Source organism: Grampus griseus, assembly GCF_964374135.1.
Source record: "Grampus griseus genome assembly, chromosome: 12".
NCBI classification, from domain to species: domain Eukaryota; kingdom Metazoa; phylum Chordata; class Mammalia; order Artiodactyla; family Delphinidae; genus Grampus; species Grampus griseus.
This window is the reverse complement of record NC_139006.1, coordinates 19,295,721-19,313,371: the sequence shown is the minus strand read 5'-3', so window position 1 is coordinate 19,313,371 and position 17,651 is coordinate 19,295,721. Positions and strand designations below refer to the sequence as shown.

Here is a 17,651-nt window from a genome sequence, read left to right as displayed (position 1 = left end):
AGGGTTCCATCCCCAGAGTTTCCGAATCAGTAGGTCTGGGGTGGCACCTGAGAGTTCTGTTTCCGGGGAGCTCTCGGGTGATGCTGCCGCAGCCGGTCTAGGGACCACACTTTGAGAACCACTGGTCTAGAAGGATGAAGTTCTTGGAGCTGAAGAAGAATTCCTCTGATTCAAGACCATAAACATCTGTGTGTCAAGAATTTGCTGTATATTTCCATTAAGAAACAATAGAACCCACAGCGTATTGAAGAGAACTTGGGGGTTGGACCAGTACAGATTTCCATGGGAGCTGTGCTCCTGGCTCCCTAGAGGACCTGGAAAAGGGGCTGACTTCCCAGAGGTACATTTTCCTCATCTGTGAAGAAGGGATACTGTAATTATCTCAAGAGAGACTGTGAGGGAAAAGAGGAATAATATATGAATTTGCCTAGCATAGCACCAGGCTTGTGGTGGGAGCCCAGTAACCCAGGGGTTTATCTCCTCTACTGGAAATGTCCACAGAGTTGCTGCCAGCTCCCAGCAGGATCAATCAGGTTGGAACCACGCAGACTAACAGCTTCAACCACAGGCTGTAGAAGGACCAGGAAGCCTGCGGGGAGAGGCTCGCGTGTCCAGGGGGCAATGACCAGCGTGAATGACTGTGAGCTCTCCGAGGAAAGAGGTGTGATGGGGCAGCACACTTCACTTTGCAAGAGGTACTAATGGCCAATAATGCCACCAACACTTTACAGGGTACCTGAACGTGGAAGGCAATTAACTGACAAAGGTTTCCTGGGTGCCATTAATCAATCAGTAGATAACCAAGTGGGGAGGTGGTCCCTTGGTCTCTTCTCTCTCCAGTTTGTATTTCTAAACGTTGTCCCTACTGCCCTGCCCTCCTCCTGGTCCTTGAGTTTCCAACCTCTGTTCCCCACTCCCCACACCATGACCCAGGGAACGCTAGTTCTGGGAGGTGGTCATGCATCTTCCACAAAAACAAAAGGGTGAGGGTTCCAGGGGCAGATCATCTGGGGAGCCCTAAACACTGTCTTTTCCCTCTTGAAAACTTACAAGCTGCAATGAGCATATTAGGGCTCCATGGAATTCTTCTCTAAACGTTTCAACTTTTCTGGAAGGGTTTCTGGCTCAACACCAGCTTGGAGAAATCTACGCCGCTCAGCCCTAAAATCACGTAGCTTCTTCTCATGCCCTCTCCTTTCACTTACTGCTGCTAATCCGCTAGGACGGCTGTTGTCTTACAGTTGGTTGCAAAGCAAAAGTTACAAGGCTCGGAGTGAAGATGGGTGTTTCTGAGGTTCCAAAAGTCCTACCTGAAGTCCAGATGTTAATTCTCCAGGCCACTGAGGTCCCTGGGAGTGTTACCTCTAATAAATGATATTCCCCAATGTTATTTCCTCCCACATTATAATATTTTGTCTTAAGAGCCTTGTTACATAACAAGGGCAGAGATCACTTAGCCCTGTGTTCAGCCCTGTCTGGTGGAAAGGAGACACACAGAAGTAGTGGATGCTGAGGAAGGACAAGACTCAGGTCTCACGTGCGTCCCTGATGTCATGGGTAGAACGGCAAAAGGAAGAATCTCTACTCACCTGGCTGTGCCCCACGGCCACTGTCTTCTTCTCCAGATCCAGGGTCTGCAGGAGCTCTGCCACAGCCTGGGAAAAAGAGGAGAGTTAGAGAGGAAGACAGGCTGAGGGCAGGAGACTCCCAAAGTGGAAGGCCAGCTGGCTGCATGGCTGAGGGATACACAGGGAGAGAGAGGGTGACCCCACGTGTCTGTGAGCTAACAGAGCTCCACCTCCCCAGGTAAGTGCAGAGGATGAGCACGTACTGGGCACCTACTGTGTGCCGTCCACTCTGCTGGGACCTTCACAGACACCACCTCATTTCAGCCTCACAGCAACCCTAGGTAGGTCGTCATACTACCATGCCCATTTCACAGAGGAGAAAACCACAGATGCAAAACTAAATGGAGGATGTGTCTGCTACGGAAAACACTATGGCAGTTCCTCGAAAAATTAAACATGCAGTTACTATATGATCTAGAAATTCCACTTCTGGATATATACCCAAAAAAGTGAAAGCAGGGACCTGAACAGATACTCGCACGCACTCATATTCATGCCAGTATCATTCACAGTAGCCAAAAGGTAGAAGTAACCCAAGTGTCCATCAACAGATGGATGGATAAAGAGAATGTGGTGTATACGCCCAACGGAATATTAATCAGCTTTGAAAGGGAAGGAAATTCTGACACATGCTACAATATGGATGAACCCTGAGGACATTATGCTAAGTACAATAAGCCGAACACAAAAGGACAAATACTGTGATTCCACTTACATAAGGTCCGTAGAGCAGCCAAATTCATAGAGACAGAAAGTAGAATGGCGGCTGCCAGGGGCTTTGGGGAGGGGGAGGGGAGTTAGTGTTTACTCGGTACAGAGTTTCAGTTTTACAAGACGAAGGAATTCAGGAGGTGGATGGTGGTGTCGGCTGCACAGCAGTGTGAATACACTTAACACCACTGAACTGCACGCTTAAAAATGGCTAAAATGGCAAATTTTATGTTACCTATGTTTTACCACCATTTTAAAAACACAGAATGAAAGCATTTCCCCAAGGTTATAAGTTACACATGGGCCGAACCAGACCCGAACCAAGGTGTGTTGGGCCACACTGCAACACCTATGTCTCGACTGCTTCCCAGGCCCAAGACAGCTGCAGAGGGCCCTAGGCTACTGGGGAGTTTACCTGCTGTGTCCCCCGTGACAGCCTCCCCAGCACCCTGTCCTTCTCATCACATGTGCCAGAGACGGCCTCACTCTCCCAAACGTGTGAATAAATGGCGTGGCCTTTAACCCTGTGTTCCTGACCTAGGTTAGGGAGGGAGAACCTGTGTTTAATTCACCTGTTTCCTCCACTGTACCTGGTACTGTTCTATGCATACAGTAGGAGCTCAATAATTATGACGACTGAATGAGGGAACGCCCAGCAAGAGAGACCCAGTGAGGGTAGAAGCGGGGCAGGGTTGGGGGGAGTGTGGAGAAAGGCCACCCCCTCCAGGAGAAACAAATTCACTCAGAGATCCCTGGATGCAGCCTTAGCCAAACCACCAGCCATTGAATGGAATTTTCCTCTTGTCGTCTAGGCCTGCAGGCTCTGAAACAAGCCTGCCAGAGATCCGTACCCTCAGATGAATGCAGGTCGTGCCTGGCTCCCTGGTGACTGCCAATTCTCCTCCCGCTGCACCCTCACACCACCCCCTCACGGACCTTCCATTCACCGGAAATCACAAAGTCTATCTTCAGAATAGGCTGTCAGAAAAGTAACTGCGACACTCAAAGAAGCAAAAGGTGTTATGAGACAGAGTAATCTGGTAGATGAGTTTCAATTCCATGGGTCATCGGCATCACAGAAAACTTCCTAAGATACAAAAAAAAAATGCTTATTAAAAGCCTACTCGGAGGCTGTAATCTGGGGGGAAGTTTCCTCCTCTGACCTCTGAGAGGAACATTCCATAGCGCCCCCTCCAAAAATTCAGTGGTTTCACTTAGTACATTTTAGCCAAAAATGTTCCAAGGGAGCTATAGGCAGCAGAATGCATAAAACCAACATATCCAGACTACAACATTTGTTTTCTCTCTGCACAAGAAGAAAACAAAATAAACGTTGGCTGAAAACAAGATGGACGGGTGGAAAAGAAATGAAGCCTACAGCTGGTGACAATTTTCTAACCTACTTTCGAGTTAACGCCCAGAGCGCACGTGTGGGAGGAAAAAATCAGGATGTGGAGTTAGAGCCACCTGGACTGAGATTCTCGTTTAACCACTCACGAACTGTGTGACCCTGGACAAGCATTTTACTCTGAGCTGCAGGCTCCTCTTCAGAAAAATGGGGGGAAATAATGGCAGCTATGATGGAAGACTCTGTGGCTGTGCTTGTGGAGGGCTTCACAAAATAGCTGCATACAGTAGGCACTGAGTAAACATCCTGAGCCTGTCCTGATGTCCCGGAGCTGGTCCTATCGGCCTCTCTCTTGGATAAGATGGCGGTGGTGCTGCAGAATGTGGACTAAGCTTCCATGTCTCAGGTGTACCCCAAACACGGCCAAAATACACAACCGTCCCCACAAGATCCAGGGATTCTTCTCCGTCTCCCTGCTTTCTTAGAGCCCTTTAGATGTCTGTGTAGCCAAGCACATTAGGCCTCACGGAGATATTCTGTCCTGTTGACCTCACTGTACAGATAAGGACGCTTAGGTCCAAGGGACAGAGTGAACAGGTGGCTGCGGGCACTGAACTGTGCTTCTGACCCTCATTTTCCTCACCTGCAAGATGATGCTAACATTCCCTGCCTAGACGGTACAGGGGCTGGGACAATTAACTGAGGATATGTACATGAAAAGGACTTTGTCAGTGACTCTGTACTCAGCTGCTCTCATTATCAACATTAATATTACTCTTAGATCGAGCCATATGAAATTGTCACTTGCTTAGGTGAAATACCAGTGATTTCATTTGTTTCTACCTAATATAATCACTGCCCAACAGCCAGTTGGTGGATGACAGGGCAAAAATCCAGGTGACTGTAAGAAATTTCTTCCTTGTTCCGCATCTTTATGGAATCAGCTAACCCATCTGAATTGTCCCAACAGTTGAGGTAAAACCTCTCGGCATGGAAGGCTGAGTAAAATGTTGGCCATTTTGCTTCCAAAAAAAGAGTTTTCCCTTGTGTTTTGGGGTCTGAGCACTGCTCTGAGTGCTTTACCCATAACTCATCTAATTTTCAAACCTCTGTGACTATCTCAGGAAGTTTTATGCCCATTTTATAGAGAAAGAAAGTGAGGTCAAGTGCAATGAAAGGACTTGTCAAACATCACATGACACAACCCCAGGGAATCAGAGAACTCAGCCTGTTCTCTGCCCTCGGACGCTGCGATCCAGGACAGCTCCAGCTTTCGCTAGCTGTGGGACCCTGAGCACACCGCTCCTCCTCTCGGGTCCTCTTGGTGCCCTATTCGAGAATAGGAGTAGTCACGCCTATGCTACAAGGATGTGGGGGCGGTTTAATGAGACCACGAAAGCAGTGTGTAGGAGTGAGACTTCCAGAATGTCAGTACAAGGAGCTTGACAAATCCTCTCCCCGCAAAACAATGACAGAAATGGATACAGTTTTCAAAAACAACAACTTTGATACTCTGGAAATTGAGCAAGGGGATGCAGCAAATTGAGAAACATTTATTCAAGAGAAACTACTGGGCCTTTAAGAAGAGTGGGAGTTTATGGCAATCATGGCCAAGACCCTTCCACTCCCCACTAAGCTCTGTCACTGCAGAGGTCCTACCAGGGCGAGGCAAGCTGTGAAAACCATCCACTTTGCTGCCAGAAGGGGTTCACTTACAAGGATCAAAGTAAGGGGAAATCCCACACCCAGGAACACTGTCAGAAGCAGTAGTGCTCCTGGCAGCAAACAAATGGAGAAAGTCAATGGCACAGCCAGCCTAAGACTGTTACCCTGAGAGGGGCAAGCAATGGGCCAGTGACTAGCCAGGTCCCTATAACAAGGAGCTATAGGGAATAGGACAGTCATAGTGGGCCTTGAGCACCTCCCATAGACTCCTGGCAATCTGGAAGGCTACACGCATGCACGGGAGGGACTGAGAGAGCCTTAGGCATGTATATAACCCTACCTAAATATAAGGCCACGTGCACAGGCAGAAAACATGGGAAAGAGCCACACAGAAAGCAAAGTCTGTGGCGCACTGTAAGTGCCTGAATGTCGGATCCATTTTCCAACCCACACAGAGGACCGCAAGGATTAGATAAAAGCTTCACAGATTCAGAATGTTTGACCACAACCTCTCCTGACCACTAAGCTGTGCTGACGCAGGGGCAGCTCTTGAGAAACCACAATGTATAATAAAAACAAGAGTGAAACAAACTGAAAGGAGATGGCAGCAGTCTCACAACGTGGGGGAGCCAGACTCCATAACCCTAGTTCAGATAAGTTACCAAGTAACTGGGAGAAGAGCAGAATTTAGAGGCAGTTTTATATTACTGAAAATGGCCAGCTTTCAACAAAAAATTACGAGGCACACAAAGAAATTGGAAAGTGTGACCTATACCCAAGAAAAGCAAAAAGCAGTCAACAGAAACCCTCTGTGGGCTCGGATGCTGGACTTAAAGACTTCCAAGCAGCTCTTACGATGCACATAATGTACTTAATATCACGCCTGGCACATGCTAAGTTTCAATAAGTACTAATAACTGGTAGAGGTTCTGAGGTTATAAGCCCCTCTGGCACTGTGGAGTGATGACACACCCTTCACCTTTACCATTCTAGGCTCAAATTACGAGCCCTTCAATGTACCTGGGAGAAACCCAATTCATGCCTCCACCTGCAGAATCCTTTTGTGTCCTGGAATTTTGCACAGAGTTTTCTCTCCAATGTTCAATAAAAAGCACACAGTCTGACATCTCACGTTAAGCTGAACATGCCAGACAAGCAGCGGAAGACTCCAGGAACCACAAAGAGCCATGGCTGGGAAGAGCTTCCCCAGCTCAATCCTCAGCAGGTAGTGTGCTGCAGGGAACCCACGTCTGTGGAGACAGATGCTCTCCTAGTACACCATTTGGCTGCTGTCAGTACAGCACCTTCTCCAGGAAACCCACACCATGACCCAACGGCTACCATGTGTTTGGGCACCTACTATGTGCCAGGCACTTTGTTATGCCCTATCACATGATGTCCCTGGTCACACAGCTATCAAGCATCATGAGGCACGGATGAATGGAAAGAGAGATGGCAGATACCAGGATGTGAACCCAAGTCTGTCTGACTCTAGACCACATGCTTTTAACCACTGAAAACTCTCACTTACACACTGATCAAATCATTCCATAAGGGTGGGGACTCTATCTCTGTTCTTTAACTCTATAGGCTCAAGACTGTAAATAGAATGTCTGGCACAAAGCATAAACTATATGGACGAACGTATAAATAACACACACACATATTTATATAACTGGGTTGGTTAACACAGAATGGAAAACATGTAAAGTTATTAAAACAGTAGACCCAAACTGGAGGAGGACAGCAAGGTGAGAAAGAGAAGGATGATGAATAAATTCCAGAGGGCTAAGGCTATGGAAAGCCCTGTAAAAATCGTTTAGCATCATGAGAACGGACAGCTCCCTCTCTCCCTCCCCCCAGCCCTCTGCCCCAGTCACGCGCTCACAGGGGCCTCTTCCCAGCAGAAAAGGACTCTGAGACAAATTCAGAGGAAATCGGGAGTGTCTACCAGGGTCTAAGACAGAAGAAGAGTGGCTGCCTTTGAGAAGACAGACTGGCATGCCTTAGGTGTGTTCAGATCAAGTCCCCAGGGACACAGATTTGGTTGGCTAAAATCAATCATCACTGTAGACTCAGGGGAAGACGGTGGGCCCAGGGCTTTCCTATCATGGGATCAGGGAGACTTAGCGATTCCTGCCTCAGCAGCAGAGAGACTGAAGGGACCAGAATCTGGGACACTGCCAAGGTGAACCGAATGAGCTCTTCCAGGAACCTGCCTGAGGTCACTCTGGGAGGGCTTCAGTGTGGGTTAAGGCATAATCTTAACCAGATGGGATAACCTGGGAGAGAGGAACGGGACCCACGATGGTTAGAGAGAGGAGACAGGGTCATTTTGGAGACCGGAGCAGGTGCCTGGGTGTCTAGAAGAGATGGGCATCCTCAACGGCTGGAAGTCAGCGTGAGAACACTGCTCCCTATAGAGGGCCAAGGAATGGCCAGAGTGGACTTGACTCCCTTCATAGTTTTGCTTAAGCCAGTTCAAATAATAACGATCTGGTCTTCAAAGCTGTGCTCCTGCTGGTAACCCTTTGGTCAACCATCACCGACCACCTGATAAAGCCCAGACTCTATCTCTGCTAACAGTGACTGTGGTCTGGCCCCTGCCAACAACCTCAGACCCTTTTCTTGACACTTGGCAGCATTTATGCTCCAGCCACACTAGATTAGCCACGTAACCTCGTGACTCTGGATCTCTGTACATGCTGTTCCCGATGTGGCTTGCCCTGTACTTTCTCTTACTTGATTCCTCGAAATTGTCCCAGAAAGCTCAACTCAATCATCATCTGCTCTGAGGTGTCTTCCCTGAATGTCCCACCCTCACCCCTGCTGCAAAAATCCGAAGTTTTAGATGTGTTTCCTGGGGCATCCCAAAACTATCCCTCTGTCTGGAAATTACTCATTTTCATCTTTCTTCCCCACGAAGCTGTGTTCTGTTCATTCCTGTCTCTCTGGCAGCTAGCACAGGGCCTGGTGCAAAGGAGGCACCTGGTTACAGCTGGATGGGATCAATAATAATTACTTTAAATTAACATCACAGATAGCACATTCTATACAAAACTTCACCAAATACTCTGTCTTCAAAAGGCTCCCGTTCAGAAGTCCTGTATGAACATGAAGAGATGCTCACCAGCCCTGACCATCAGAGGACTGCAAGTCAAAACCACAGTGAGATACCACCTCCCACCCATTACGATAACTAATGCAAAACAAACAGAAAACCCAGTAAATAACAAACGTTGGCAAAGATGTGGAGAAACTGGAACCCTCGTTGGGGGGAATATAAAATGATGCAGCCATTACGGAAAACAGTTTGGAGGTTCCTCAAAAAATTAAACATAGGATTACCATATGATCCAGCAATTCCACTTTGGGTATATACCCAAAAGAATCAAAAACAGGGTCTCAAAGAGATATTTGTACACTGTGTTCATAGCAGGGTCATTCAGAATAGCCAAAAGGTGGAAGCAGTCCAAGTGTCCACTGAGAGAGGATGGATAAACAAAATGCTGTACTACATAAACACAATGGAACAGTATTCAGCCTTAAAAGAAAGAAATTCTTCTTTTAAGAATGTGCTGCAACATGTGCTACAACATGGGTGAACCTTGAGGACATCACACTGCGTGCAATAAGCCAGTTACAAAAGGACAAATACTAGGGCTTCCCTGGTGGCGCAGTGGCTGAGAGTCCGCCTGCCGATGCAGGGGACATGGGTTCGTGCCCTGGTCCGGGAAGATCCCACATGCCCCAGGGCGGCTGGGCCCGTGAGCCATGGTCGCTGAGCCTGCGCACCCGGAGCCTGTGCTCCGCAACGGGAGAGGCCACAACAGTGAGAGTCCCGTGTACCGCAAAAAAAAAAAGGACAAATACTAGATAATTCCCCTTATATGAGGTCCCTAGAGCAGTCAAATTCATAGAGACAGAAAGCAGAATGGTGGTTGCCAAGGGCTGGTTGGGGGGCGGGGGATGGGGAGTTAGTGTTTAATGAGGACAGCCTCAGTTTTGGAAAATGAAGAGTTCTGGAGATGGGTGGATGGGTCCACGGATGGATGGATGGCAGTGGTGGCTTCACAACAATACAAATGTACTTAAGGCCACCATGCTTAAAAATGGTTAAGTATGCTTGAAAATGGTTAAGATGGTAAATTTTATGTTATATCTATTTTACCACAATAAACAGTAAAAAGCCCTATGTGAGGAATTTGAGAGCCTGAGTTCAAATCCCAGCTCTACCACTGCCCCACTGCCCAGCTGGGGGGGGGGGGTGGTGACAGCCTCATCTGCCTCTGCTGTAAAGTGGGGATAATTCCCAGAGCAGGGAGGCTTTATCTACTGAGGGCCGTAACCTTTTCACATTACGCCTGATATTTCGTGATGAGGGTCTGTGCATCTGTGGTAAGAGGCACACACTATTTTTGTTTCGGGAGCACAACATATCCATCAGGGCCCCTCCAAATGAGAGTACTTCACTGGGAAAGAGCCTTGTTTGAGCACCACGTGCGTGTTGGGCACACAAGGGATGCACCGAGGCCCATTTCACACCCTGACAATGAATTCCCTCTGCTGCTGTCTAGTGTCTAATGATAATATTGACCTTTTCTAGCTGTCAAACTTGTCTTATTAAATCCTGAGGTCTTAAATGCTTTGCACACAGAGGCTGACAGTTTGCCCACCCGAGCACGTGTTCATGTATAATTCATGGCATATCATGTTGCCTGGCAAATGAATATTTATCAGCTTTTTCATAAGAGGCAGGATGGCGTTTCCTTTTGTTGCTACCAAAATCCTATGCTGCAGCAAATGAAATTTGTGAGCAAATAAAAAGAGAATAAGAAGCAGCAAAAACTCCCAAGTCCATTCCACTTGTAATTTTCCACTTTCCGAGGCCTCCAGCGAGTGTATGGAGGTGGCTTCGGTTTGGCTACAAGAGAGAACTGCTGAGTCGTCCAGAATAGAAATGCCTCCATATGCTACCCCCACTGCCCCCGCAGACAGCTCCCCCACGCCCCACTTCTGTGCTGTTTTCAACTGCAGAGGAGCCCAAGCCCCTTTCAATGGTTCCATTCCAGATGCTCTGAACGGAGATTAAGACTGGGGGGGGGACCTAGGATAAAGAACCCCAATGAAGCTTGGTACAGAGTGGCTGGTGGCACCCAGCCAGGCAGAGTTTCATGGTTTCCAAGATGGGTCGGCAGGGATAGCCTTGTTCCACACCAGCGTGGGTCTGAGGTCCCCTCTCCACGGTGACTCGGGAGGGCCACAGAGAAATGCCGCCTTGTCTGCAGGAGGTGGCCTGTGCCCTGGCCCTTGCTGCAGAAACGAGCCCAGAGAGGACTTAAGAATTGTGACTCTTTTCACTCTTCTTGCCTCACGACTCAGTGAGCTCAGGCATGCACGGGCACACTCACTTGGAGGGGGAGTCTCAACACGGTTGTGAATATCCAGCCTGTGTGGCTTGGCTGCCATCACTCTGGCCTTGAAAGATGATGATGGTGGTGCTGATGCTGCTGACAGCAGTTCATATATAATGAGCCCTTACTACATGCCGGGCCCTACGTCAAGCACATCAATTACACTATTACATACAATCCTCCAGACGCCCCGCTGGAGTTGGTATTATTGTTGTTCCTATTTTACAGATGAGGAAACTGAGGCAGAAAGATGGATTCACTCGTTTAAGTTCACACAGCCCCAGCTGGGAGTCAACTGCAGGTCTGTTTGACTCTGGAGCCCAGGCTTTCCCAAAGGCACTCCCTGGAATCAAGAAATTTGGGTTCAAGGACAAAACCCATGAATGCTCGGCTGTGTGGCCTCACGGGAATCAGCCATCTCCATGAGCCCACGTCTCCTCATTTATAAAAGAGATGTAACAGCTCTTGTTTTGCAGGGCTGTTGTGAGGATGCACTAGCGCTTTGCAAATTCTGAAGAGCTCTATCATTGATTAGCCGGTGGCCATTCTCAATAGAAACATTTACCGAGGCTTTGGCACTAGGGGTGAAGACTTCCGGCTCCAGAAGTTTACAGTAGAGATGGAGAAAGGAGATACCCAGGGGCAGAAATAACAAGGTTAGGTACACGTAGTCATTCATTCATCCAACGGGAAATTTATCGAACACTTGCTGTGAGCTAGAGAACACACAGGCAATCGGTGTATAATTTCAGATAAGGATAAGTGCTATGCAACTATTAAAACAAGATGATGTGATGGAGAAGAGCATCTGAGCCAAGATCTGAATAGCAAGATGACAATGACACTGGCCAGGCAAGGACTGGGGAGAAAAGCGCTCCAGGCAGAGGGGACAGTTAGTGCAAAGACCCTGAGGGGGGTGTTTGGGACCACAGAGTCCTCTTTTCATAGACTATATCTCAGGGTGCTGGTGCCGAGGGGAACACTCCTATGGGTGGGAATGACGACTTTTCATCTTGCTAGGAGCCCCCCTGGCTGGGACTTGCTCTTTTCGTGGCTCTAATTCTTTCCCTGCACTTCCTCATGCAGGGTTTCAGAAGGACCATTCTGCGGTAGGCAGTGTCCTAAGTGACATGGCAGCGGGCGAAGTCTGGAGCAGGGGTCTGAGTCAAAGCTCATGCCACCGTCACCTTAGCCCCCAAGGCCCAGCTCTCGGATCCCGGCTGCCCCAGCTGCCCCCGGGGCCATCCCTACAGAACAGAAGCACTGGGGCCTCCACCCCCATCACCTGGCTCCACATACCTTCTTCTCATCCACTCTCTCGGGGGCCGACTTGAGCTTCTTCATGAGCAGAGGGTCCAGCACCTGAAATCTTCGGCGGAACTGAGTGAGCCCCATGTGGTCAGCGTAGCCTGCGGTGGGGGGAGCAGAAGAACAAAGAATCCAAGTGAGAAGCCCAGCCCAGGGGTCCAGGGGTCTGCTCCCAGCCTTGCTACTCACTGTGTGCCCTCACGTCTTAGGGCCTCAGTCTCCCCATTTGCTAATTTAAGAAATTGGGTTCAATCAGCATTTCCCAACTGCATTCCCCAGAACAAGGACCCTATAAAAGGCTCCAATGAAAGTTTGAAAAAGCTGCCCCCTCATCTGCTTCTCCGAAGGTCACAATCTGTGTGAGCACTGACGTCAAAGGCTCCAGACCCTCTGCAGGGAATTTGCCCTGATTAGCTTCGCTTAACCCAGGGTTCTCTAAACCTGCTGGACCATGGAAAAAAAATTTTTTTTGGTTTAATACTTTTTACCGCCCCACAGACCGCATGTGGGAAATGCTGCATCAGACGGTATCTACATGTTAAATCTAACATGTAGGATGGACACAGCTGCACCCTTCTGTGTGGGAAGTGGCATCTGAAAAGCTACTGAGAGAAGGTGACGTCTGAGCCGGCCTTTGAAGGGCCGTGAGAGTGTGCCAGGGGATTTGGTGTGGAAGGAAGTCCAGGCAGAGGAGCCACAGCAGGAAGATACAAGGCTTGTTTCACAGTCATCGCAAAAGCAGTTACTGAGCTTTTATGTGTGCAAGACACTAGGATAACAACTTCCTTGTGTTACAGACACTCTGGGGACTGTATTATTACACCCATTATATAGATTGGAAATTGAGGCCCAGAGAGTTCAAGTCACGTAGCCCAAAGTGAAGTCAACCCTAACTCTCCCAGATGGGATCCAAACCCAGACAGAGATGATAACGAATCCAGTGAGAGTAACCAACAATGAGGTGAAAGACAAGCAGGGACTGGGTCCCCAAGGAACTTGATATCAAATTCCAGACCTCGAAGCTTGGACTTCACCCTGGATACAAGGGGCGTGGTAGATCCTCAGTTGCCTTAAAAAGACCCCTCAAGTGGCTGGATGGGAGAAGGTCTGGTGAAATCTCACTCCATTTTGAGACTTCACTTTACAACAAGCCAAATGAATGAACCATGAGGAAGAGTCATGGTGGGTACATGTGGCAAATCCATGAAGCCTTCCTGGGGGAAGAGGAGGGTTTCAGGCCAGGTTGGAAGGATGCTAACCGCACAGAGACCTGGAGGCTGGGAGGTTACAGGCCTGTCCTTTTGAGTCAGACTTACTTGGGTTCGTATCTCCCATCTGCCCTGATTAGCCCTCTGACCAGCGACAAATGCCCCTATTTCTTTGAGATTCAAGTTCTTCACTTGTCAGATGAGAGTAATAAGATCTCCTGTCACACAGTCACGATGAGGATTAAATCCAATAATGACTGTAATATTGGGCTGGCCAAAAAGTTCGCTCGGGTTTTGCTGTGCCACCCCGAACGAACTTTCTGGTTAACCCAATAAAGGAGGCTAATGTGTTTTGAGCACTTTCCCAGGTCCAGGCACTTTTCTGTTATTCCCTTATTAATTCATCAACCCACTCGACAGCTCTCTGAGACCTGAGCTATCACAGGAGATAAAAGGCAGGCACGATCTAGGGACCTGCCAGTGTCAGCCACAGTCAAGCCCAGGCCAACGGGCTCCAGAGTCCGACCTGTGCCCACCAGTCTGCCCCACATGTAACGTTTGCTGGGCATTTACTCTCCTCCAGGCATTGTGCTAAGGGCTCTGTGAGAACAACATCAATTAGTGTGCGTAACCGCAGTGCCCAGCACATCGTAGGTACCTGAGAAACAGCATATGTATGTATGCATCATGCGTGCATGTGTGTATGAATTCAGGCACACCTGACATGTTGCGGGTTCAGTTCCAGACCACTGCAGCAAATCAAACATCGCAATAAAGCATCCCCAAAACTTTCTGGTTTCCCAGTACGTATAAAAGTTATCTTTAGACTATACCATATTCCTTTTTTTCAATGTTAAACTCATCTTTTTTTAATATTTATTTATCTATTTATTTTGGCTGCGCCGGGTCTTAGTTGCAGCACACGGGATCTTTGTTGCGGCATGCGAACTCTTAGTTGCGGCATACGCGCAGGATCTAGTTCCCTGACCCAGGATCAAACCCGGGCCCCCTGCACTGGGAGCGTGGAGTTTTACCCACTGCACCACCAGGGAAGTCCCTAGACTATTCTATTAAGCATGCAATACCACTACATCTAAAAAACAATGTACATACTTTAATTAAAAAATACTTTATTACTAGTATTTTCCTGTTGAATTTTATAATTATTTTTACTAAAGGGTATTAATTAAATAAGTAAATTGATACACTATAATTCTGTGTTTTTATAAAAATAAATTAATAATTTAAAAAAATACTTTATTACTAAAAAACGTAACCGTCATCTCAGCCCTCAGCGAGTTGTAAATTTTTGCTGGTGGTGGGTTGGAAACATTGCAAGAATTACCAAAATGTGACACAAAGTGAGCAAATGCTGTAGGAAAAAGCGGTGACAACAGACTGGCTTGACACAGGGTTACCACAAACCTTTGATTTGTAAAAAAGTGCACTCTCTGTGAAGCGCGATAAAGCAAAGCACAATAAAACAACATCTGCTCGTGCATACATTACATGTGCACAGATTCCAAATCATAAATATGTGACACATGTGTATGGATCTTTGTATGCTTGTAAATACTGCTTGTATGGTGTGAGACAGAAGTGACTCAGAGCAGAAAACAATGAGGAGGACTCCCCTGGTGGCGCAGTGGTTAAGAATCCACCTGCCAATGCAGGGTACATGGGGTGAGCCCTGGTCCGGGAAGATCCCACATGCCGCGGAGCAACTAAGCCCGTGCGCCACAACTACAGAGCCTGCGCTCTAGAGTCCGTGAGCCACAACTACTGAGCCCATGTGCCTAGAGCCTGTGCTCCACAACAAGAGAAGCCACCGCAATGAGAAGCCCGTGCACCGCAACGAAGAGTAGCCCCCGCTCGCCACAACTAGAGAAAGCCTGCACAGCAATGAAGACCCAATGCAGCCAGAAATAAATTAATTTAAAAAAAAACAACAAGAAAACAATGAGGAAATGAACCAGGTCTGGGAGACAGAAATTTGGGAAGTTATACCACAAGACTTCAACCCTTCACTGAGCTGGAAGCTCCCTCCAAGTCGGGCGGTGCTGAGAACGCAGAGGGCGGACCCGCAGGGAGGAAGGGAACGCTGACCCATGCCTGCACGCAGGGACTCTAACCCACGGGCCAGGATGCCTCCGGCCGGCGGGGCACAGTCGATCAGCCACGGGCTGTGACCACCTCGCTCTTCCCGTGCAACAGTATCTGTCTTCTTGTGCCTGTGGTTGCGTGGACCGGTGGGAAAATCAATGTGATGCTGAAGGGAGCAAGGGGCTCATCTTGGCTTCCAGCTGCTCCCGGCTTCTCCGTCAACTACCTCACGCCCAGGGTTCCGTATTAACGCGGTGGGAGGACACGGGGGCAGCGACCACAAGCTGAGGCGTCAGTGACCACAGGAATATTAAACAAATGGGTGCCCACCCAGACTCCCCGCCAGCCCTGCCGCCCCATCTGCTGACTTCGCCTGAGCTGTTTCTGGCTGGGAGGGGAATCCAAGGGGTGGCCTATGGGGTCTCAGAGGCAGAAGAGAATGGGAAAATTTCAGATCAAACTCAACTCATAAGATGAGCTAATGGGGGAACCCTGGTGCATGCTTGCTTTCTCGAATACAGGCCTGACACTTCGTTCCTTTGGCTGAAACCCCTTATTCCCCTATCACTCCATCACCTCCTCAGCTGGACCTGGGAAAGCCAAACTTCCAAAGACAGCATTCACAGGCTGTGTCTCCTGGTGGATCCGCCCCTCATCTCCCACAAACCCCCACTCATTCTGAACCCGATTCCCTGAAAACCAAGGCTCCTCCATGCCTCCCTGCCTTTGCATACGGTGATCCCTCAGCCAAGCTCTTCCTCTCCCTGCACCAGCCAGAGGTGAGCTACCTGCTTCTTTCCAAGACTCAAATAAGACGTTATCTCCTCCAGGAGGTCTTTCCAGTCTCCCTGCTTCCTCCTCTGGGCATCCCCATGTGACACATGCCCTGGTCCCATCATGGACCAAGCTTGTTTCCACACGGATCTCCCAAACCAGGCTGAATGTCTTGAAGACCAAATATTAATCGTTGTGGAAATTTCACCCTCTACTCCAAGGCAAATGCCCCTGAGATGTTTGTTGTTGAAAGGAAGATGAGTAAGACACACCCGTGGCCTTCCAGGAGTTCACAACTAAGTCAGGAAATAAGATGGGCTTTGGACTCAAAGAGACCTCCGCATAAACCTAGGCTCTGCCGCATCCCGCTGTGTGACCCTAAGCAAGTCCCTTCTCCTCTCTGAGCCTCAGTTTCTTCATCTGTAAAATGGGGTAATCATAGCTCCCCCCTCACAGGGCTGCTGGGCAGTTTCGACGGGATGCTGCATGGAAAGCTCCTGGCACACAGCTGATGCTCCTGTCCCTCGGCAGTCACTGGTCCAGGAGCGTGTCCCAGGAGTCAGAGACAAGGTGCTCGCTCCCAGGCTGCCTCTTACCTGCCCTGTGCAGGCGCAGCGCCTCCAGGATGTAGGACCCTGCAAGCTGCACCCTCAGTGCCGGGATGTCCAAGGGCAGGGACCCGCCTGCCCCGGGCTTGTCTCTACCAGGCTGCGGTGGAGTCAGAGACCCCTGCCCGCCTCTGCTCTCCACCACTGGGCTCGGCACCAGGCAGTGGATGAAGTGTAACTGAGACCGTCTGATCACGCTGATCAATGCATCCTAGGACAGAGAGGAGACGGGGCTGTGGTCAGGGCCAGGGTGAGACAGACAGGGGTCTGAACATTCCCCAAATGTATATGCAGTCTGACCTGGGCATCTCTGTGGGGGCCCTATGTCCTACACCAAGGACCTCCTATCCATGGCCTGATTTGTACTAATGAGAAATAAAGGACCTTTATAACAACCCTTATTATAACAGATGGAGAAATTGGGACATGGAGAGGACAAGCGAGCGGCCTAAGGCTGCATGGACCACTCGCCGAAAAGGAAGACTAGAACCCAGGACCTGGTCTGTGGGCTTTTCCAGTATAATATGCTATGAGTCATTTCTTCAAACCAATCCTTCCCACATCCCACCCTCCTGAGCTCAGCCTGACCACTTGTTTTTGGATCAAGGTGTCCAGGTGACATCTTTACAGCCAGTGCTGGATCCTGCCGCCTCCCCTACGGAGAGCCTAGAGGTAAACATGCAGGCCTGCGAGGTGAGGAAGGCAGGCGGGGCTGGTCTGGCCGTGACATTTGTCACCTTGGTCAGGAGGGCAACTGCGGTTCCTGCAAACTTCCTGAAGCGGCTTAAGTTAAACCAAGGAGCTGAGGCTTTGGCCTCAGACTGGGACGGATCACTTTCCACCAAATTTCTTTGCTTCCCTGAGCCTCGGTCTCTTCCTTGGTG

General features: G+C 49.0%; 1 protein-coding gene across 3 annotated transcripts in view; it reads right to left on the bottom strand.

Annotated features, from left to right (window-relative positions):
• MYO18B (myosin XVIIIB) overlaps nucleotides 1-17,651 on the bottom strand; it is a 234,040-nt gene that overhangs the window by 134,028 nt on the left and 82,361 nt on the right. For all 3 annotated transcript variants that reach the window (XM_082667625.1, XM_082667623.1, XM_082667624.1), the window contains 3 exons: nucleotides 16,756-16,978; nucleotides 12,066-12,175; nucleotides 1,590-1,655 (listed from right to left, as the gene is read on the bottom strand). In XM_082667625.1, the coding sequence (XP_082523751.1) occupies nucleotides 1,590-1,655; nucleotides 12,066-12,175; nucleotides 16,756-16,978 (399 nt within the window). The remainder of the gene's footprint in view (nucleotides 1-1,589; nucleotides 1,656-12,065; nucleotides 12,176-16,755; nucleotides 16,979-17,651) is intronic.